The sequence below is a fragment of the Protopterus annectens genome, chromosome 1.part1 (genome assembly GCF_019279795.1).
Source record: "Protopterus annectens isolate FY-2018-M chromosome 1.part1, PAN1.0, whole genome shotgun sequence".
NCBI lineage: Eukaryota > Metazoa > Chordata > Ceratodontiformes > Protopteridae > Protopterus > Protopterus annectens.
Window position 1 is genome coordinate 1,290,969,003 of NC_056726.1, and position 22,981 is coordinate 1,290,991,983.

General features: G+C 42.5%; 1 protein-coding gene across 1 annotated transcript in view; it reads right to left on the reverse strand.

Annotated features, from left to right (window-relative positions):
• Positions 1-299: 299 nt before the first annotated feature.
• The window catches only part of LENG8 (leukocyte receptor cluster member 8), a 951,153-nt gene continuing 928,471 nt past the window's right edge, over positions 300-22,981 (reverse strand). Inside the window, exon 11 of the mRNA XM_044088951.1 lies at positions 300-2,367. Coding sequence (XP_043944886.1) covers positions 2,205-2,367 — 163 coding nt within the window. The 3' untranslated portion in view covers positions 300-2,204. The remainder of the gene's footprint in view (positions 2,368-22,981) is intronic.

The window sequence follows — 22,981 nt, forward strand, 5'->3', positions numbered from 1 at the left end:
CAAATGTTAAATAACTAAACAATAAATAAATTGAAGCAAGAACTGATGAAAGCTCCTTGCAATGCTGGTTATATAAAAGTGCTTCCTGAACAAAGATCCACCCAACTTTTGTGCAAAACTAGCTATGGTCTTACAGGGGCTATGGGCGAAGCTAATGACAACTCCACCTGAGAAAATAACAAAGCAACTGAGGGGTAACTTCAAATGTTATGGTCTACTGTAAAACTGACCCTCCCTGAAAATGACTGAAGCAGCAGCGTGAACATATCACACATACAGGTACATGCTCACCAATCAGATGAATAACTATTTGCTGTTTTATTAAGACTAACAGCATCAATACTGTCAAAGATGATGTCCTACCTACACAAACCTACATCAAAAACAGTCAATGCAACATAAATAGCTTTAACGTTTGCTTTCTACTATGTAACTGGTTAATATGAACAACAGTTAGAAACAAAGTAAAGATGATAGATTAAGTCTGGTACTAGAAAACACATCACAAACAACATCTAGCATGATCAAGAAAGGAAGCATCTTGCTTCCTCCCTAATCCTTTTGAAAAACACAAGTCTCAAAATCAAAACTATTGAAGATCAATGCATCATAAAGGGGACGTGCCTACAAATGAGAACAGCTTCTACAAGACAAACACATTTTGGTCCAATTATCAGTTTACAAGAAAATGTTACAATTAATGTTTTTTCCAAGAAATATTTATTTTCTGGCATGTGTAAGAATTTTTTTTTCTGAAAAAAAAAGGGAGCATTTAAACAAAAATGTAATCCAAATTAATTGCACTTTATGAAAATACAAACAGAACACAATGACAGTAAGGGAGAGGAAAGATAAAGCAAGCAAATTACAAACAAGCAGGTGAAAATACTGAAAGACCAACAATGTTTACCAAGATAATTTTACCTGTAAAAGAAAAAAAAAAATACACAAACTTCAGTAGTAAATGGGAACCAAAGGAAATTTGGACGAGGGGTAGAAATGGGTCTGGAGGAAAGCCTAACTGCATGGAAACATTACAAATTCTAACAGCAATGAATTTTGATGCCCTTTAGAATTTTGCTTGCAGACTGATGATCAATGGGTGGCCAGACGTCTTCTTTTTCGATCAACGTCAACAAGACTTTCAAGATTACTTCCAGTCTCTTATGTGCATGACCAAAAGTCTCTGATCAGGTGACATGATTGTGCTTTCACATAGAAGGCGTCTGCTTACTTCGATGCTGACAGCTTCTCCATGCTCCCCTCACCAGAATGCTTTCCTCTTAACGTGATGCAACATCTGGGCAGAAATGCTCAAGAAGAGAGAAAAACTGAAACACTGTTAGTTCCATCTGGAAATGGCAATACCAACATGTACAAAGTATAACCCACTCCCAACATTTACAAAACAGAGCGTCTGCACTGATCACTCAGAAACAAAACTGAGGGATAGTTTATATATTAAATACATATGTACATAATACTGTACAGGAATTCAAAAAAGAATTCAACACTTAAAACAAATAATTACAAGCAAATGTAATTACAAAGCAAACTTTTTATATGACAATAATGTACATGTTGAAAGACTTCCTGCTGCTCACAGAGATTCACAACTCCTATCCATTCTTTCTTTTCTTTCCTTGACCAATGCCACAGATTTTTGAAATCCTAAGTTTACAGCTAGGCAACTTTATACTCTTCATTGCTGCTGTATACTCTGCCCTCTCAGCAATTAACAATCACAGTGCAGGTTTCTGTTTTATGTTGTATTCTCAAATTTCAAATGAGATACAAAAATATATAAATATATATATATACATATATATATATAAACTATATATGTACAGCAAATGTAATTCTAAAAAAGCTGTTCTTGACATTTCAATTTCGGAAGCATAAACCTCCTGTCACACTGTGAACCAATACAAAGCACCATTTTAAATTAAAAAAATTTCCAATACACTTCAGCTCCATGACCACTGAAGAGTAACATGGGAGAAATGAAACCACGATGACTAAACACTTGAATGTTTTCGCCACACTGGATACTGAATTTGTAACCACAAGATTCAGCCACCATCTTACCATCTTCACTTCCCACCTAGAAAGCTGCAATTGATGGAGCAAGAATGCCACACAAAAGACAGCTGCTGCTGTGGACATGGTTTTCTGTTTTTTCTACCTTCTGATTTTTCTTTTATTTAAAAATTTTGTAAGACTGCTAAGCTTTGCTTGCAGTCTATCTTGCTCATGTCGTTTCCTGTGTACGAAAGGGACAGAGAGGCCAAGAAATTCCGACATTCTTCCTCATTCTCAAAGGCCAACTCTGACTGGATGTAGGAAACTGGGAGCACCGGACGAAAACTAAAAGGAAAACAAAAGTGGCAAGGGAAAAGCAGCAAGAAAACATGTTAGTATAAGAGATAAATCATGACACATATCAAATTTACAATGGTAAATTGGCACATTAAGATGGCAAATATATTAAAAAAAAAAAGAAAACGACAGACAAAGGTGAAATCTGCAAACGGCATTGACAAAAAAGGACACAAAAAGTTACAATTTACCTACTGTATGTACCCAGGTACTCAAAAGCATCTTGTGTAATCAAATTTTACATCTTGGAGTTTATGTTCACAAGTAAGGCCTCTGAAGAGAATGTCTTTTTAACAGCTTAAATTACAGGCAATGCCCTATTACACTGGAAAACACTCAAACTTTGCAGTAACACCCATAAATGGAGATACAATCAATTGTATCTAATGACTTGCTACCAGACAGGGAATGAATACGGATAGTAATTTAACTTTATAAAAAGGAATTTTAGGTAGTTTTTATTTAAGAATTTAGTAAAATAATTAAATTAACAAATAATGTAGGCAACTTTTATTACATGTATAATGTATAGTATAAAATTAAACATTTGTATTATATAAAAGATTCGAGTATAAGGAAAATGTTTAGGGTGTGTGTGTGTGTGTGTGGGGGTATGTTTCTTTAAATGTGATGAGATAATCATGGTTAACTGAATAACTGTGTATTTGAAATAGCACTTGGTGTATAAATAGGGTGACTGTTTTGATGTTTAAATATTCCTCATAAGGTGAAAAGCCGAGGTATCAGAATAAATTCATTGATTAGTACTAGACTAACTGCCCTTGCGGGCCATTTTAAGCCTAGCCAGTTATCCCTTGTGAGACTCAAGCCCAGCACTTTGTGCTTGTAAGGGAAACACCTTAACCATTAGGCCACCCTGTTACACCCTATAGTGTTGTGGATTATTGGTGGAAATCCAGCTTTGATGTGTTTATTATTTTACTTTTCACTTCTTTTGTGTTTTCATTATGTTGCTGGATATGTCTTCTGCTTCCAATAATCCATTTCCCTCGGGTGTTCTTAGTGAAGCCGGAGCTACCGGAAGAATGCTATTTGCTGACATTCTGCGTGAAAGGGACTTGAAACTATCTGCGAAGGACTTGTGGCTTTCCAGCAATGAGGACAGTCTTAATGAGAAATTTAGTCGCTTGGAGTGGCTTTTCCCTAACGAGGTACAAAATTACTTGAGAAATATCTCTCTCTTAATATCACTCCCATCGATCGTTTATCTGCTGGGGACTTTACAGAAGAAGAAAATGATTTACTGGATGAGTGGGGAAAAACTTCTTTGAAATGTACTTCAACCTGGCTCCGTATTCTGAATAAATGTAACCAGAGAGCGGTTGACAGGCTGCGGTCAGAAATAATGGAGGCTCAGGATGCACTAATTGCTGAAATATCAGAAGCCAAACATAAAGAAACAATGCTGACTATCAAAAGTAAGATTCAACAGGTTGAAAAAAAATATCTTGGTTCGTAAAAAGAAAATAAATGAACCAAGATATGCATGACTTTGAATGTAACACTGTTTATTCTTGGCAATGGAAAAAAACAGTTGGGAAGACCAAAAACTAGGGGAGGAGCTTTGAGTGAGTGATACACGCAATTCCTGTTTTTCCTCAACAGATACCAGCATGAGCAGCAAAAAAGTGTGTCCACTGTAGATGTACAAGTGGGGGGAACAAGGGATTCTCAAAAAAAAAAAAACTTTACACCAGGAATGCAATCCCCCAGGCAGAGACCAACATGCAGTTACTCCTTTTCAGAATGGCTAAACTGCAGTGTTTTGTGAAGCCTGAATTGTACTACTTTGATCATCTCCTATCCCTCTACACACAACTTCCCTAGCTAAGTGCTAAGGGTAATTTGAGATATTACCACCTGTGACTGACAGCCCACAGCAGGTGATTTGGCTCATGTATGCTTTCCTTGTTCTAGCCTTTACTTTCTGTATGGGTAGGGGAAGGACCAGGGAGTTGTGACATCACATCATGGGTGGGTTTTTAGGAAGGTCGTGGAGATGTCAGTTTGGGGAAGGAATTGGCCAGAAAAATATCTGTATTCATTGGTGTTGACTACATCAATGAATTGGGAGACTGCAGCAAGCTTTACCAGGGCGGGACAAAAGTTTTTTGAAAGTAAAATCACCACAGTACAGTAAGGTACTGTTCTAGTGGAGAGAAACAGTCAATTTAAAATATTTTAAATGCTACATTGCTGTTTATTCATAGCAGGGACAGTAAATAAGGAGAAAAAGGAGAGAGAAGTTGAGCATTTAATAACAGAATCCTATTGTTTTCCTTCAATGTTTCCTATATCACCAGCAGTGGAAAACATGGATGAACAATTAAAAATTGTGAATTTATTCAACACTGTATTGACAGACCACCTTACAAATGTGTTACTGAAAGGTCCAAAGTTTGTTCCTACCAGGTTACCGTGTTTAGCGGATATTGTACTAGATGTAAAACGCTTCTGTCGGAAATAGTGTATTTTCATAATTTTGAGTATGATGATGAAATGCTGGATGTTAGTTTACTTCAAACTGATTTATTCCATGAGTTAGTTGATGACTATGTAAAGGACACGACAAATGCTGATATGCATGAAACTGTGAACAAAATTGTGATGGCTTTAAACACAGGTTATAACTATCTTGAATTACCCTATTTTTCTTTGAAGAGTAATTGTATGCCACCCAGGCATTCTATGGCTATTAAACCGTTTGAAAATGTGGCTTGCAAAAGGGTGGAACATGAATTTGAAGTTTTTCTCAGAAATAACCAAATGTATAATTTAACTAAAAGGGAATGGACAGAACTACAAATGGTATGCTCTCAGTTGGATAAACATGTTTTTAGACAAGCAGATAAGGGAGGCAACTGGGTTGTAATGAGTAGAGAGAGTTATCAAAAAATGGTTGGAGATTTAATTTGTGATAATGATGATTACGCCCAACTCTCTAACAACCCAGTGCAGAGGTTTAATTGTGAGCTTTTTGAGATAATGGAGAGAGGGGGAAAGACTGTGCTTCTTGGGAAATAAGGATGTGTAGAAAATAGAAGTTATGTTCTTACCATAATGTTCCATGTTAGTTGTCGTCTTCTCGCCTTCTTCTTGCTGGATGGGTTCGGAGCCGACCTCGGCTCCGACTCGGCCACTCTAAAAGCTCGAGAGTTGGTTCCACCGGATCGAGGCTCCCCTTATATCCCACAATGCTAGGCGTGAGTTACCTCAGATCTCGTTTGTAAGCTAGGCCCAGCTTATAATAGTAACAGAATAACTATAAACAAAGTCCACCTCTATAAACCAGGGAGAAGAGAAGGGTGACCTACATCCTGATCCAGGAAAATATGCACAGCAGCATATACCTAAAGTAAAGAGGTGGTAGAAAGAGAGGTCACAATCAAAACTCCTCTAGGTCTGTCCAGGCCAGGGGGAAGGAGGGTGGGACGCAAGAAGAAGGCGAGAAGAAGACAACTAACATGGAACGTTATGGTAAGAACATAACTTCTATATGTTAAGTTGTCTATCTCGCCTTCATTCTTGCTGGATGGGACCGCGTCCCTAGCACCTTGTCCCGGGTTGCCTAACGGAACAGACTCTTGAGAACAGTGGAACCAAAGTTAGCTCTATGCCTAGAAGCTAAATCCAACTTGTAATGAGAAATGAAAGTGTGAGGAGTAGCCCAAGTAGCCGCTGCACAAATGGTGTCAATAGGCAGTCTGTCTTGGAAGGCTATAGAAGTAGCCAAAGCTCTGGTAGAATGGGCTTTAGGTTTGTTAGGCAGCTTTTGGTGTCTAATTTCATAAACAAGGGAAATCAGAGATGTTAGCCATCTAGATAATGATACCTTTGAAACTGAAAGTCCCTTTCTGCCTTCTGCATAAGAGACAAACAGCTGGTCAGATTTTCTGAATTGGTTCTATCCAAATAGTACCTTAACTGACGATGAACATCTAGCCAATGCAATTTTTGTTCAGACCTGTTAGAATATTCTGGAAAAAACACAGGGAGGTCAATGCTTTGATTTAGGTTAGACGAGGCTATCTTAGGTAAAAAAGACGGGTTGGTTCAGAAGATACCCTGTCCTTATGGAACAACAGATAAGGAGGTCGACAGCTGAGTGCATGAAGTTCTGAAACTCTTCTAGCTGAAGTAATAGCTACCAGAAAGAGTGTCTTCCATGATAGCAATTTTAAAGAACAGGAGGCTGCAGGTTCGAAAGGTGAAAGAATCAAAGAACTAAGAACTAAATTTAGGTCCCAAGGAGGAGGAGGATTTCTTATAGGAGGTCTGAGTAGAAAAACTCCCTTCAAAAAGGCTTTGCAAAGCTTGTGGGACATTATGGCAGACTCTGAAATGCCCACATGAAAGTTAGAAATAGCTGCCAATTGAACTTTAAGAGTAGAAGGAGATGAACCTGCATGGAAGAGTTCAGCTAGAAAATCAAGGACCATTTGGATGGAAGCAGTGAAAGGATCTATGTCCCTTCCTTGAGCCCAATAGGCTAAACGCTTCCACTTACTCAAATAAATCTTTCGAGTGGAAGATTTATGGGAAGCTATCAAAATATCTCGGACAGAGTGAGATATTTGAGGAAGCCTGGCTAAGGTTGGAATTGGAGGAACCAAGCAGTGAGGTTCAGAGAGGGAAGGGAGCGATGAAACTGACCCGACTGATGGATCAAAAGATCTGGAACTAGGTCCAGATGCCAAGGTCGCTCCAACAGAAAATGATGTAGAAAGGGGAACCAAACCTGTCGAGACCAGTAAGGAGCAATGAGGATCAACGAGGCCTTCTGAGCGACAGCTTTCTGTATCACTTGAGAGATTAGTGGGAAGGGAGGAAATGCATACAGAAGTCCCCGGGCCAAACTTGGACTAGAGCGTCTCTGCTGGGCTGGCCTGGTAAAGGGAATAGGGTGAAATAATCTCTGCACTTGCTGTTTTGGGGAGTAGCAAAAGGTCGCAGCAAGGCTGACCCCACTTGAGAAAAATTTCTCTCACAACAGAGTCTTTCAGAGACCACTCGTGAGGCATGAGGATAGCTCTGCTCAACTTGTCCGCGATTTGATTGGACTTACCGGGGATGTGCATTGCTATCAGAAACCGCTGAGAAGAAATCGCCCATTGCCACAGTCTGAGTGCTTCTCGACACAGGGGGTAGGACCTGGTTCCGCCTTGTTTGTTGATATACCACACTACAGACATATTGTCCGTCTGGATTGCTATCGTTCCCAAGGGAAGAGAGTCTTGAAGGGCTTGCAACGCTAAAAGCACTGCTCTCATCTCTAGAACATTTATGTGCAAGTGGCATTCGTCTGGTTGCCATGTGCCCTGGACAGTTCTGCCCTGATAATGCCCCCCCCCCACCCGATCAGGGAGGCTTCCGTTGTCAGAGTAGCAACCGGAGGGGAAGGGACAAAGGGTCTTCCCAATAAGAGCTGAGGGGAAGACATCCACCACAGAAGATGATTTCTGCATGTTTGCGTAATCATAATGGTGTGGGACATCGGAAGTTGCTGGTATGACCATTGCGTGAAGAGCATCCATTGAAGGATTCTCATGTGGAATCTGGCTAATGGAAGCAGAGGTATGGCAGCCGCCATAATCCCCAACACTTTCAGAACTAACCTGGCTTTGATTCTGTTGCTGCTGAAGAGGAGCGAGACCAGTTTGTGTATGTCTGTTATTCTCTGATCTGTTAGTCTCTTGAGACATGTTGACTGTGTCTAGATTTGCCTATGAAGGTAATAGTACGACAAGGCGACAAAACAGACTTTTCGCAATTTATTGAAATGCCTAAATTTTGACAAATGCGAAAGGTGTAGTCCCTGGCCAATAGAAGAAGATGCTTGGTGGGAGCTGTGAGGAGCCAGTCGTCCAAATATGGAAACACCTGGAATCCTTGACGTCTCAGGTGAGAAGCTACCACTGCCATGCATTTGGTAAACACCGGGGCAGCGGTGAGACCAAAGGGCAGGGCCCTGAATTGAAAATGACTGGTTCCCAGCCTGAAGCGGAGAAATCTTCTGGAGCGTCTGTTCATTTTTATGTGATAGTACGCATCCTGAAGGTCTATAAAGCACATCCAGTTTCCCTTTCCCAATAGGGGAAGGATGGACTGCAGCGTGACCATCCAAAATCTTGTTTTCTTGACTGACTTGTTCAAGATACTGAGATCCAAAATTGGTCTCCAGTCCCCTGTTTTCTCTGGAGCTAAAAAGAACCTGGAGTAGATTCCGGATCCTTGCTGGTCTGCTGGAACTGGCTGAATTGCTCTTTTTGCAAGCAGCTTTGAAATTTCCAAAGCTGCAAGATCCCTTTGAGCGGGTGGAACATCTGGAAGGGATTTTTTTGATTGGTTTGGAATGCGAACGAAGGGAATGGAATAGCCTTCGGAAATGATGGACTGTACCCATTTGTCTTGAGTCAGGGATAGCCAGGCTTCTGGGTACAGTGACAATCTTCCCCCGACTGCCTCCAAAGGTGGGCAGTCGGGCAACACCTCAGGGATGCTGAAAGGGCTTATCAGAGAAGGCTTCTCGATTGCCCTGGTTCTGCGGACCCCCCCTGCCTCTAGGGCGACGTCTACCATTGTTGTTCCCCCCTCTGCCTCTGGCGGAGAACCGACTCTGTGCGTCAGGCGAAGTCCCTTGAGATTGTTTGCGGAACCACATTTTCCCACTTTTCTGGCCTTTGGGGTAAGGCCTAGAAGGAGTAGAAAAACAGACTCCGATGGCAGAAAGAGTCTTGCCATCTGTCTCGCACCTAGTCAAGGTTTCTTTCACTTGAGGACCAAAAAGAGATGATCCATCAAACGGGGAATTAGTGAACGACGTTTTAAAGGGGTCCGCAAAGTTGCATAGCCGCATCCAGGCATGCCTGCGTAAGGCCACACCTGTCCCTGCGGCCCTGCTCGCTCCATCAGCCGCATAAGAAAGGAGGCGCATGGAGGAGTTAGCTATGGAGTTCAGGGTAGCCAGCTGAGTGTTCATCTTGTCTTGAAAACCCGCAGCCGTAGGATCCTTCAACATGCCACTCGCTTCCTTGATCAAGTCTCTTTGAAGACGAGTAAAATGGCATAGGTAGTTCAGCGAACGCATAGCAAAGGTCGCTGATGAGAACATCCGCTTCCGCACCTGTCCATAGACCTAGATTCTTTGTTAGGGGGATGAACAGGCACTGAAGGATCAGCTAGTTCCTTCTTGGTGGCAGCAGCTACCACCACAGAATCCACAGAAACACCTTTTGTGAGAAATTGCTTGTCAGTTGGTGCTGTTATAAATTTGGAAGGTCTCCTGGGGGTAGGGTCCACTGAATCAGGAGCCGTCCAGGCCTTCTTTGCAACCACCTGCATGAGGGGATCAAAGGGGGGGGACACCAGGAGGTGGAAGGGCGAGAGCCAAATGCCTCAAGATACACAGATTCATCCTCCGAAGGGTTAAGGGCTGGCCAATTTCCCCTCTGCTTCAGGATCTCTAGAATGTCTGCGAAAGAGACATCTTCAGAAGGGGAACGTGGGGAACCCTCGGAATCCTCTAAATCTGTGTCAGAGGTGACAGACTCAGGTGAGTCTATGTGCTTCCTCTTACACTTTCTCTTCCTAGGGGCTCCCCTGCCAATTCAGGGAGGCCTCGAAGAGGATGAGATCCCCACAGGGGATTCTTGAGGAGCTGGCTCTCTGCGGTCTGGGATGAGGGAGTGAGTCGACATAACCAAAGGCACCGAAGAGGGAGGGGCGGACGGAGCCGACTGTGGAGTTGAACAAGGTTCCAACACACTCCGCATGACCTCGAACGCACCCCTGTCCAGCAGAGCCAGAGGTCCCCGCTCCGAGAAGCTGGGAACCTCCCTCGGCACCGACAGAGATGGCTCCGAGGCCGATGTCGGAGCCGAACTCACCAGCGCCGAAGCACCGAGAGGGAGAGGGGGGTCGGACAAGGGTCCGATGCCACTCACCCCCTCGGAGCCGACGAGGGAAGCCCGGCGCCGAGATTCTTCAAAAGAAGAAATCGGAGCCGACGACGGAGCCGAAGACAATTGTATCGGCTCCGACGCTACCACAGTCTCGGTCCCGAGACGCCCTCCGAGCTCAAAGGAGTCGGAGGAGGAATATTTATTGGAACAAGTTGAGGCATCGACTGATGAGTCGGACTCTGGAGCATTTGGGCCAGTGCCTCGGACTTCAAAAGTCTACTCACTACCCTCTGGAGGTCGTGATCTGAGAGCCTCGATGACCTGGAGGAGTGAGATCTGTGGCTCCGTTCAGACAGCAGGGGAGACGCTGGAGCCGAATGAACGGAGCCAAGGGACGGTGACCTCGATCTCTTTCTAGATGTCGGCTCCGATGGTCTGATCGGAGCCGACCCAGGCATCTCTAATGCCTCGGCTCCGGCCGGAGCCGAGGAAACCACAGATACTGCAGTCAAAGACTCATCGGCTCCAGCCGGAGCCGATGAAACAGTCGGATTCGAAGCCTTAGGCCTCGACTCTGAAGCTGGAGCCGAGGTCTTGGAAGCCTTAGAAGGTTTCCCCGATGACACAGAAAGGGAACCTTCAGGCTTAATCAAACCCCTCAAAATGAGTTTATTTTTTCTCTCCTGCAGGACTCTAGGGCTGAAGCCATGGCATACAGCACAAGAGTCCTGCAGGTGTAAAGGTCCCAGGCAATACACACAAGTGTGACCGTCTGTCAGAGACATTTTCTGACAGCACGAGTCACACTTCTTGAAGCCTGAGACCTTTGTATCCTTGGACATACTCAAGGAACCGAAGTGTAATCACACACAGAAAACACACACACACAGATTACACTGATAGGGGTTCAAAGGGAATTATTTAAACTAAAGGTAAGTTAAGTTAAAACTCCCTAATCAAACACATACACACCCTAAGGATAGGGAAGGAAGGGCCCGAAGGCCTTAAGGAAAGAACTATAAGTTCTTTAGAAAAAAAGGGGGCTGGATAAAAGGTAGAAGGGATACTATCCACTACACTAAGGGGAAAGAAAAATACACTAATCTAGCTTAAGTCTAAAGAATTTAAACTAGTCTAACTTTCACTAACCTGGAGCCGGTAGAAAACACACCTCGATCGCTGTAGCGGCAAACGAGATCCGAGGTAACTCACGCCTAGCATTGTGGGATATAAGGGGAGCCTCGAGCCGGTGGAACCAACTCTCGAGCTTTTAGAGTGGCTGAGTCGGAGCCGAGGTCGGCTCCGAACCCATCCAGCAAGAATGAAGGCGAGATAGACAACTTAACAGCTTTTTGTTAAAGAGACCAGGGATCCAACGTTTTATGCTACCCCAAACATCCATAAGAATCTAACGTGTCCACCCAGGAGATCTACTGTTTCCATGACAGGCTTATACTTGGGAATATGTGGGCTTATGTTTGGATTTTCAATTCAAGAAATATTTGCTGAAAGTGCCTTCTCATTTAAGAATACTGGAGAGCTATGCAAGGGTGTGAAGAAAATGAAATGGCAGGATTTTTTTTGGTCTACTGTTGATGTGTTTGTTATATACCAACACTGACATTAAACAGGACTTAGAAGCCATGAATAGAATGATGGGGGAGGGGCTACATACCTCTTGCCTGTTCTTTGTTGGAGTTTTGTCTAACCCATAGTTATTTTAAATGGGAGAAAATTCTTTTTTGCAAAAAAAAGAGGCACAGCAATGGGGGCATCTTATGCCCCTTACTTATGCTGTGGTGTATATGGGGGATTTAGAAAATTAAATTATGTACCCCAATGCTTATTTTGCTGATAATGTTACTTACTATAGCAGGTTTATAGATGATTTGACATTTATTTGTAAGGGTGATCAACAGGATTTTTTAAGTTCATGGAGCATATTAACGGCACAAGTCATGGATTAAAATTTACTTGTTAGCTTAATTATGTGAGCATAACCTTTTTGGATGTAGAACTGTATGTGGATAAAAGCAATATAATACAATGTAAACCTTATAGGAAACCTACATCTGTTAATTTTCTTCATGCAGACAGTATGCATCTCCTTCACTTAATTAAATCCTTACCTTATGGTGAATTCAGAAGAATTTATCAAAATACCTCTGATGTGGAGTTTAAAAAAATTTTTTGAATGAAGTTTATGAGACATTTAGCTCCAGAGAGTATTCTGAAACAATTTTGAGCGTGGCTAGAAGATGGTTTAGGAAGAACAGAACAAATTTGGTAATGGATGTTTGAACACAGCAGGTTGACAGAAAAAAGAATAAGGAAAGGTTTTTTGTAACAAGATTTTTCCACTTTCTAATATTTTGGAGAGAATTAAGGAATTTTGGTATATGGTTTCTGAGGATACAAGTGGGGGACATCTTTTCCCTAAACATGTGACTTTCTCTTATGGCAAGTATAATAATTTGAAAGAATTAATTAAGTGGAGAAGGTCTGATTAGTAGAATGGATGGGAGAGTTGGGACACGCTCATGTGGAAATTGTTCTGTATGTGGTAGGGTTAAAATGTTAAGTGGTTCTAAAATTAATGGTAGGTTATACAAGGCCAGAGAAGGTTTTCATTGCAACTCCCAGGGAATTGTCAGAAGACCAAATGATATATTGGACAAACAAAGAGAAGGTGAAGATTCGCACAATGGAACACTTGGGAGATATAGGACAATGAAATTGTAATAGTCCTGTAGCCGATAATTATGTGTCTGTACATGGGGTGGGGGGGGGGTCTGAGACTAGTTTGCCTTTTAGTGTGCTGGCAGGTCCTATTTTGAAGTATGGGGGTAGTTTTAAGGATGAGTTGAATAAGTTGGAATGCAGAATGATCATAAATTTTAGAATGCTTTATCCTAGGGGAATGAATACTGACAGTAATTTAACTTTATATAAAGGAATTTTAGATAGTTTGTATTTAAAAATTTAATTAATAAAATTAAATAATATTGTAGATAACTTATGTCATATGTATAATGCATAGCATAAAAATGAAATATTTGTATTATATAAAAAAATAGAGTATAAGGAAAATGTTTAGGATGTGTGTGTGGGCTGTTTCTTTAAATGTGATGAGATAATCATGGTTAATTGAATAACTGTGCATTTGAAATAGCATGGTGTATAAATAACGGTGATTGTTTTGATGTTTAAATATTCCTCAGAAGGCAAAAAGCAGAGGTACCAGAATAAATTCCATTGGGTATTATACCCTATGGTGCTGTGGATTCTTGGTGGAAATACAGCTTTGGTGTGTTTATTGTTTTACGTGCAGTGTAATCAAGCATTAACAGATGTACAAACAAACTGATCCTCCTTCGTAAGGTTTCCTAAAGCAATTTCTTTATTTTTAAAGCACTCAAAACAACCTTTAATTCTTCTAATGAGTCCCATTCAATGGCAGCAATGGTATGAGAACCAGAGGCAAAATCAATAATTCAGAAATATTAAAGGACAACTACAACATGACAACATTTTTTCACCACATACTGTACTATAAAATATTTTCTAGTTTGTTAGATCCCAAAATGCCTTGATTAGGCTGCCATGCTACATGACTATGCTATGCAGTAAAGAAGTCTGCCTCCCTGATGCAAATGTATAGGAATGGATAATGCTTTAGTGAGAGGGTGACAGCTTCCTTCTCTTGTGGCTTAAAATGACGGTACCATTATTCCTTACCGTTTTCTCAGTCTGCATCAATGTTTTTCAACTATGCAGGTTTTCTCTAAATTTTACCAGTAGTCAGGAACAGTTGAATGCTAGGCTTGAAAGAGTAGCTAGTTTTAAACAAGTCACAACTTTCTCAAATCTTCTATCTAAAGAGTTCAACAGCTATAGTAAGATACTCTAGTTGGGCTGGTTTGCACTGAACTCCTATTTTTTCCGACTCTATGGCTAAAATTACTCTCTGTGATGCAACCTTCCCTCCTATACTCACTGACATACTTCAGCAAATACTGTTGACACAATCCAGTGACAAATGCCACAGGAAAGTATCATGCAATTTTACAGAAAACGGTGTACAGACTGCCAAATCAAATTCTAACTTAAAATAATGGATGATATGATTAAAAGGAAGGACAAGTAACCTTTAATGTGAAAAAAATGTGAGCATGTCAAGAGTTTTCTTATTCAGTTACAACTGAAAATTAAGCTTGGAATACTTGCTTTTGTGTAAACTCAGAACTGTAGCAACAGACTACACTATACTGAGTATGATGTGGCACATCTCTCAACCTCTTAGTGAAAGAAATCTGGACAAAGCTTAAAATAATGGTGGGAAAAGGCCCCCACAAAAGCGGTTTCCTACAAGATACAATAAATGATGCAAACACAAGACAACGCAGGGTTACAAGAAAAGCTAAACAGAAACAAGTTCAGCCATAATGCAAATGGAAATTACTAATCTATGCTGTCTCTATATGTAACACTTTTGCTATTGAGTAAAGGGAAAGAGCAGCACTTTTTGAAAAGAAGAATCTGACATCTGGGTGAAGATGTCTTTTAACTCTCATTATCACTGACGGTGCTGATTACGCTGTGTTGTTAACAACACCTGCAGTATTAGATGTGTGGACTACATCGAGCAAGCAAACAACACTTGAAAAGAAGATCATACACAGTTTCTATTCTGCTGGAATTTAGCTGTGCTAGTAAATTTGTGACATACTGGTAGCATAATTAAACACATTAAAATATAACAAAATGAATTCAGCTGAACAAGAACTACACAAAAGCTGATTTTCTTGTTCAGCTGAAGTTATGTCACGATTTTTTTAAAATTTTTTTTACTGCTGTTCTTATCTCTAGACAACTGCTGTTCAGCCAAACTGCAGTCAGAAATGTGACAATGCCCCAGGACAGACACTGGGTGAGTAAAGTACAGTTTTGTACCTACCATAAATGTAGATGTTCGAGTGTATACCCTGCTGCAGTCATCACACTTGGGTTATCCTGCAGTCAGGCGGTCCAGCAGTTGGCCCGAATTCCAAAGTCTTGGTCCGGCGTCGGTTGCTGTCGCTTCTTCCCCGACGTCAGCACGCCAGGGGTATATCAGAGGCATCCAACGCCATTTTCTTCAGTTTTTCTTGCCCCAGATGTCAGGTGCCCCAAATAGGTAGGCAAATATATATATATATATATATATATATATATATATATATATATCTTATAAAAATAAAACAAAACCCTTAGGCACAAGCAAATACACCACAGAGGTAGTATAGGATAGAGAGGTAGAGATAAGTTCAGCTAGTTCAGAGGGGATGGAGGGAGGGTAACCTGGACTGCAGCAGGGTATACACTCGAACATCTACATTTATGGTAGGTACAAAACTGTACAATGTTCATCGTGTTACTCTGCTGCAGTCATCACACTTGGGTAGAATCCCAAAGCTAAGGATGGGTGGTGGAGTCAGAGGGATAGAGGAGGCTAGAAGGCCTTGCAAAACTGCAGTGGCGAAGCCAGCTCTAGTCTTAGAGTAAAGTGGTAAGTGGTAATGTTTGGTGAAGGTGCGTACTGAACTCCAAGTTGCAGCTTCCAGAATATCCTTGGTTGGCACCCTCCTGAGGTAGGCTGTAGATGTAGCTGCTGCCCTGGTACAGTGGGGCCTTATACTAGCAGGAACTGGTTTTCCATGGTGGGTGTAGCAAAAACGTATGCAATACCCTATCCATTTGGAAATGGTCTGTTTTGAGATAGCCTTTCCTTGTGATGCTGTAGCATAGGATACAAAAAGCTGGTCAGATTTTCTGAAAACCTTAGTTTTATCCAAGTAGTAACATAGATGCCTGTGAACGTCCAAGGAATGTAGGAGTCTTTCTCCTTTGTTCTGTGGATTTGGGAAGAAGGTGGGTAAATGGATGGTTTGATTTAGAGCCACACTGGATACCACCTTAGGCATAAAGAAGGGGCTAGTGCATAGAGAAACTCTGTCTTGATGAAAAATGAGGAAAGGCTCTACTGCCATCAGTGCCTGAAGCTCTGAAACTCTTCTCGCTGAAGTAATTGCTAGCAGTAGGGCAGTCTTCCATGATATAAACTTTAAGTCAGCTGAGAAAGCTGGCTCAAAAGGAGGTAGCGTAAGTTTTTCCAGCACAAAGTTAAGGTCCCAAGTAGGTGTTGGTGCTCTCCTGGGAGGCCTAATGTTTTTGGCCCCTCTGAGAAGCTGCCTTAGGAGTGGATGTGAAAATAGGGGAGGATCCGTGTTGTAGTGAGCTGAAATAGCTGAGGCGTGGATTTTAATAGATGAAAAAGAAAGCCCTTTGTGTAACATCTCAGTTAAATATTACAAAATCTGAGGTATGCCAGACTGAAGGGTATTTTGGCCTTTAGCTTGGTTCCAGGTGCAAAACCGTTTTCATTTGTCTGAGTAGGCATTCCTGGTGCTGGGCCTCCTGGCCTCCAGAATAACATCCATAACAGCTTGTGAGAGAGGAGCTGGCTGGTTACTTAGGTGATTTGCCATGCAGCCAAGTTTAAGGTTTTGAGTTGGCTGTGTAGAATCTGATTGTCTTGCTGTGTGAGCAGATGGGTAATTTGTGGTAGAAGCCATGGTGGGCCCTGGGCCATATTCCTTAATAGTGGGTACCAGTGCTGGCGTGGCCAGTCTGGGGCAATGAGTATCATTCGGGGTCTCTCCATCCTGACTTTCAGCAGCACCTTTGTGAGAAGGGGTAATGGAGGAAAGGCATATACTGTCAGCATTTTCCAACTGAATGAGAGTGCGTCCACCTTCCAAGCTTGATGGTGAAAAGTCCTTGTACAAAATTTTGTTAGTTGATAGTTTTGGGGGCTGGCAAATAGGTCTATGTCTGGGAGCCCCCATTTTTGAGTTATCATTGCAAATACTTGTGGATCCAGTTTCCACTCGTGGGAATCCATGATGTTTCTGCTTAGGTCGTCTGCCAATGTGTTCTTTTTTCCTGGCAGGAATTGAGCTTGTAATTGAACTTGGTAAGCCAGTGCTGTGTTCCACAAAGTCATTGCTTGCCTGCATAGAGGGTAGGAGTGTGCAACCCCTTGCTTGTTTAAGTACCACATTACTGTGGTGTTGTCTGTTCTTATGATAAGCTGTCCTGGATGCAAGAGATCCTTGAAGGCTGTCAGAGCATTTTGTACAGCTAGCATTTCTTTTTGATTGATGTGCAGATTCCTTTGATCTGCAGTCCATCTGTCTTGAATGCACCGTCCTGTCATGTGTGCCCCCCAGGCATAGTCCGATGCATCTGTTGTCATAGTTTGCCTCGCTGGGGGTAAGGTGAAAGGCTGACCCTTGTTGAGGTGACATGCCTGTGACCACCATAGGAACTCCTGCTGAAGGCAAGGAATGAGAGGTATCATTGTTTCCAAGCTGTGGCTGTGTTGAGTCCATACGCTTTTTAGGTACCGTTGTAATTACCTCATATGCAGTTTTGCAAATGGTATTAGTAGTATTCAAGATGCCATGAAGCCCAAGGCCTGCAGAATTTTTTTTGCAAGGAGTTGGGTCTTTGTTGTCATTGCTCTGAAGTATTGAGTTAATTGTAGTTGTTTGTCTGGCGTCAGATAAGCCATCTGGGCCGTTGTATTCAAGCTGGCACCCAGGAATGTCATATTTTGTGAGGGCACTAGTTTTGATTTCTTTTTGTTTACTGTGTACCCTAGGCAACTTGGATGTTTTACAAAAGCCAGGTGTTGTAAGAGAATGTCCTTGCTTTCTGCTTGGATGAGGCAGTCGTCCAGGTATGGGTATATGTGAATTCCTCTGTCTGCAGTATGCAATTACTGGTGCCAGGCATTTTGTGAAGACCCTGGGCGCAGTAGATAAGCCACAAGGCAGTGCAGAGAATTGGTAATGGGTTGAACCTGCAATGAAACGGAGGCATCTTCTGCAATTATGTCTGATATGGACATGCAGGTATGCCTCCTTGAGGTCCAACGTTACTAGCCAAGCTTTCTTGCCCAACATGGGAAGAAGCTGCTGTAGTGTTAGCATCTTGAATTTGGGTACTTGCAAGAAGGTGTTTAAAACTGAAAGGTCCAGAATGGGACTCCAAGCATTGTCCTTTCTGGGGACTAGAAAGAGCCTTGAGTAAAATCCTTGGCCTTGCTCCTGTGTAGGTACCAGTTGAATGGCTCTCATGTCCATGAGAGCTGTAATTTGTTTTTGTGCCTCTGCCCATTGATTTTGTGGCAGGTTTGGCATTCCTTTTATCCTTGGCAAGGTGTGGAAATGGAATCTGTATTCTTGTGAGATAATGTCTAGGACCCATTTGTCCTTTGTGACGATGCGCCAATTGTCTGCAAAAAGTGCTAATTTTCCCCCAAGGGAGCTGCCAGGAGAGTTTTGCTTGGCAGTTTGAGGTATAAGTCATTGTGTTTGCCTTCTAGTAGTTTGTGGCCTGTCTTTGCCTCCCTTCTGTGTTGCAGTGCCCCACTGGCGAGGTTTGCAAGGGATTTGTGCTTGTCCTCTGCCCCTTGGGCGCCTGTATTTACCCCTCTGTGGTCTGTCAGAAGCTGGAAAAGGACCAATTTTTTGTTGGCCAATTTCTGCTGAATCGTGGGGGCTGTACTTGTAAGAAATCTTTGACCGTCTGCATAGATTTTGCCTTATCCTCCATTTTCTTTAAAACCTCCTCTGCTTTAACCCCAAATAAGACATCCTGCTGTAAGGGTGCATCTAGTAACTTTGCTTTAACATGATCAGGCAGAGATTGTTCCTTTAACCAAGCATGCCTACGTATAACAGACCCAGTAACAGCTGCTCTAGAGGAAGCTTCCAAGGCATCAAAACCACATTGTAAAGTATGTTTGCCCACCTGTTCAGCTGCATGCAACAGATCCTGCATTTCCTTGAATTCAGACTGTTGAGGGTGCGTGCCCATCTTTTGTTTTATTTGAGACATTTGGAATTGCTGGTATTTAAGCATGTGAAATTGACAATTTAGTGCTCTCATAGCTAGAGTAGCTGAGGTGTAAACCTTCTTCCCCACCTATCTAGTGCTCTGGAGTCCCTTTCAGAGGGTACAGGATTTTTAGCCATAGAAGCCTTAGCCCCCTTGGGACCCTGGGAGATTGTCTGGTTTGGCTGGAGCAGGAGGCAGAGAATCTGCATTTAGACTAGATTCTAAGAAAACATCATCCACAATGTCTAAAACTGGGGGGATAGCAAGGGGTCTGTGCTGGGGGAGTAAATGAAACTCTCAGAGCCTTTTCTTTGAGTTGGAGTAGTCCTGACCTTCCCAGTGAAAATGTTCCCTCATGGTATGTAAGGTTTCCCCAAAGGAATAATCTTCAGGGGGAGAAGCTGAGGGAATGGAGTCTTCAGCATCGGAATCTTCACAAGGGGGAAAGGAGCAATACTGTTCCTCAGAGGTGCCTGAGGAAACAGACACCTGATCAGAGGAGGCATAATCCTCCTCTTGTCTAGGCCTTTTGTCAGGGGGGGGGGTTGGGAACCCCTGATCAAAGAAATTAAATCTTCAGCCATTTTAAGCATCTGTTTCTTAGGCATAGGGCCTTGACCTGGAGACTGAAGAGTAGTCTTTTTTGGTTTTAGAGGAGTCTTAAGTTTAGCATAAGATTTTATGGTGAGAGTAGTCGGTCTGAAGACACCTTCAGAAACCGAAGGTGTTTCTACAGCACTGACTTCTCCTACTGCAATATCGTCGGTAGGGCCTAAAGAAAATGGCTGCGTCAGCCTGGAACTCTCTGCTGGAGAATCCGAAGCGGTCTGGGGATCCAATTCAGCGGTAGCCAGGGGCTGCGTAGGCGCCTCACTGAAAACCGGAGAACCGGCGACCAGCCCAGCCGAGGGCTCTGAGTCTGGCTTGGATCTAGGCTGCCTTTCTTTATCTTTGCATTTTTTATGCACGCCGGTAGTCGGTTGCTCTGACGGCATAGTGTAATTAAATTTCCTACCGAAGTAGTGTCGTGTAAAATCAAAGCGTCGCTTAATAGTTTGCTTACTGAACCTAGCACAAAACCGACAACCAGTGACGTCGTGGTCTGGGCCTAGGCAAGGTATACAAAAAGAATGAAAGTCCTTATGAGGTATTTGCTTCCCACAAGAAATGCAATTGTTAACTTTTTCTGACATCGGACTGAGGCAAGAAAAGTTTCCCCAACGGGGTACTTAGCTTTGAAGACTTCGGACTGAAACTCTATTCGAAAATCTCAGGTGTCTGCCTACCGGCACTTGCGAACTGCTTCTGCTTCTGGCACTGCGTGGCAAGAAAGACTTTAGAAAACGGCGTTGGATGCCTCTGATAGACCCCTGGAGCACTGACGTCAGGGAAGAAGCGACAGCAACCGACGCCGGACCAAGACTTTGGAATTCGGGCCGACTGCGGGACCGCATGACGGCAGGATAACCCAAGTGTGATGACTGCAGCAGGGTAACACGATGAACATCTGGAAGTTACTAAAGAGAGAATGTCGCTAAGATGGTGTAAGGAAGTTAGAATGCCAGAATGTAGGAAGGCCTATGTTACCAGCCCAAAAAAAATAACAGAAAAGTAAAAAGAAAAGGGGTACACTGACCTTGGGAGGATGTGACAAGCATTTTAAAGAAAAAAAAATAGTTGGGAGGGGATCTTTAAGTAAGGAAAGAACAAGATGCATACCTTTAAATTGAATGCATGAGTGTGCTGCGTTCATAGTGGGAAACGAGATGGGGGGGAAAAGGAATGCTGAGGAAATTAAAATAATGCAACAACTGAGAGTAGTGAACAACTTTTAAGTTTAATCATAGGAAAAATTCAAATTTTAAATGTTGCAGAGAGTATGGAAATAATGAATATGTAAATTCAGAAAGTATACAATTGTGACATACAGATGACAAAATATGTGCCAGCTAATTAAATGATTGCCCATAGGCATCAAGGAATTAAGAATTTCCTACGACAGGGCCATTAATGGCTCCTTGGTTAGGTTCACCCTTTCCATCACTCAGACTCATAGATTCGTACTAGGCTAACTGCCCTTGCGAGCCATTTTACACCTAACCAATTATCCCTTGTGAGACTCAAACCCTGCACCTTGTGTTTGTAAGGCAAACACCTTAACCATTAGGCCACCCTCCCAACCCTACAATACGTGCTTGTCAAAATTTTGGACAATCCCACACCTAGAGCAATTACATTCAACCACTCAAACTCACTAAGTGATTTCACATGCCAGATATACAATGTGTTCATCCCGTGGGCCGGATACTCTGCCACGTTCTCAGAAAACAAGAAATAAAAATTGACACCTACATGCTGACGAATGATGCAAAACATACCCTAACCAATTTTCACAGAAGTTCTACAATGGAGGAAGGACTAGGAGATAGACAGAATGAGGCAGGCTATACCTCAAACAGTCAGAAAAGGAATTGCATACAGAAGCCTTACTAAACGAAATCCAACTTCCAGAGTCAAGGCCAAGACAGCAATACCAGGTTAAGGCATCCTTCAAAGACCAAGTGCATGCAAATTTATTCAATGGAAAATGTATAAAGTAGGCAACAGAAGCAGTCCTGTCTTTCGTGAAGAGGGTTTTGACTGCAGCACTGTGGCTTTCTACCTGATGGTGAAAGAAAATACAGCTGGCAATCTACTTAGAAACTATGGCAACTGTGATCCATTTCCTGAACCTGCCCATCTGTTGCAGCCGAACACTAAATGTGCAAAAGGGCTCACTCTCCCTTGGTTGCTGCACTTAACCTCATACAAAAAAGATGGGATGAAAAGACTGACACATGGACAACTTGAGCACCTTCATCTAAGGTAACCAGAGTTCACCCTAAAAGATAATTACTCCTGGTGAAAGACTAGACACAGCTCTTTATAAATATGGGGGTGATCTTCAGAGGTCTACACGCTACCAAAGACTAATTATGAGTTTTGGACTTTCTTTCCTGAACTCTGCCCCAACAGGGGCCACACCCCATGTACTTGCAGATGCATATGACAGCTCCACAGCCCCTTTCATAATTTGCAACTGGTTTGTCTACAAAAATGGAAAATCTTCATAAAGGTCTGCGGGGGTTATGCATTTTTGTGAGCCTTGGTGGTGGAAGTATGACATCAGGACAAGGGCAGTAGGCATGTGGTGTTTTGGCAGCTACTGCAACCTAGTAGAGCACTAAATACTCAGGCATGTAAGGAACCACAAAGACTTTGGGAGACACTCAGCTTAGAAGACAGAGCTAAGTCCAAATTTAGATCATGTACTGTGAACTCATTAACCTGACCAAAGTATTGTCCTCTTTAACAGCAGGTTCAACTAACAGTGGAAAGTGTTCAGCTCTGCACATGTGAAACCTGTCTTCTGATTGAGCATGTATCGCAAAGTTCTTCCACTCTGTGTGGGCCTGAGGAACTGCATTCAGAGAGATGCCCGCTAGAGCAGGGAAATTTCAAGAGAGTCCCTGGATGGGGATACCAGGAGCCTGTCAACAGCACAGGGTAAGACAAGGAGATCCTTTCTCTTGGCAAAGTTTAAGCTACCAAAGCTAACACCTTGGGTAAAGACTGCACTCTGGAAAAAATGTTCAAATAGCTACACCATGTATTAAAACGGAACTCTATATATAGTCAACTGTCCAGCTGGACTTCAAATACTTGTGTGTCAAAAACCACTACCATCTGCCATA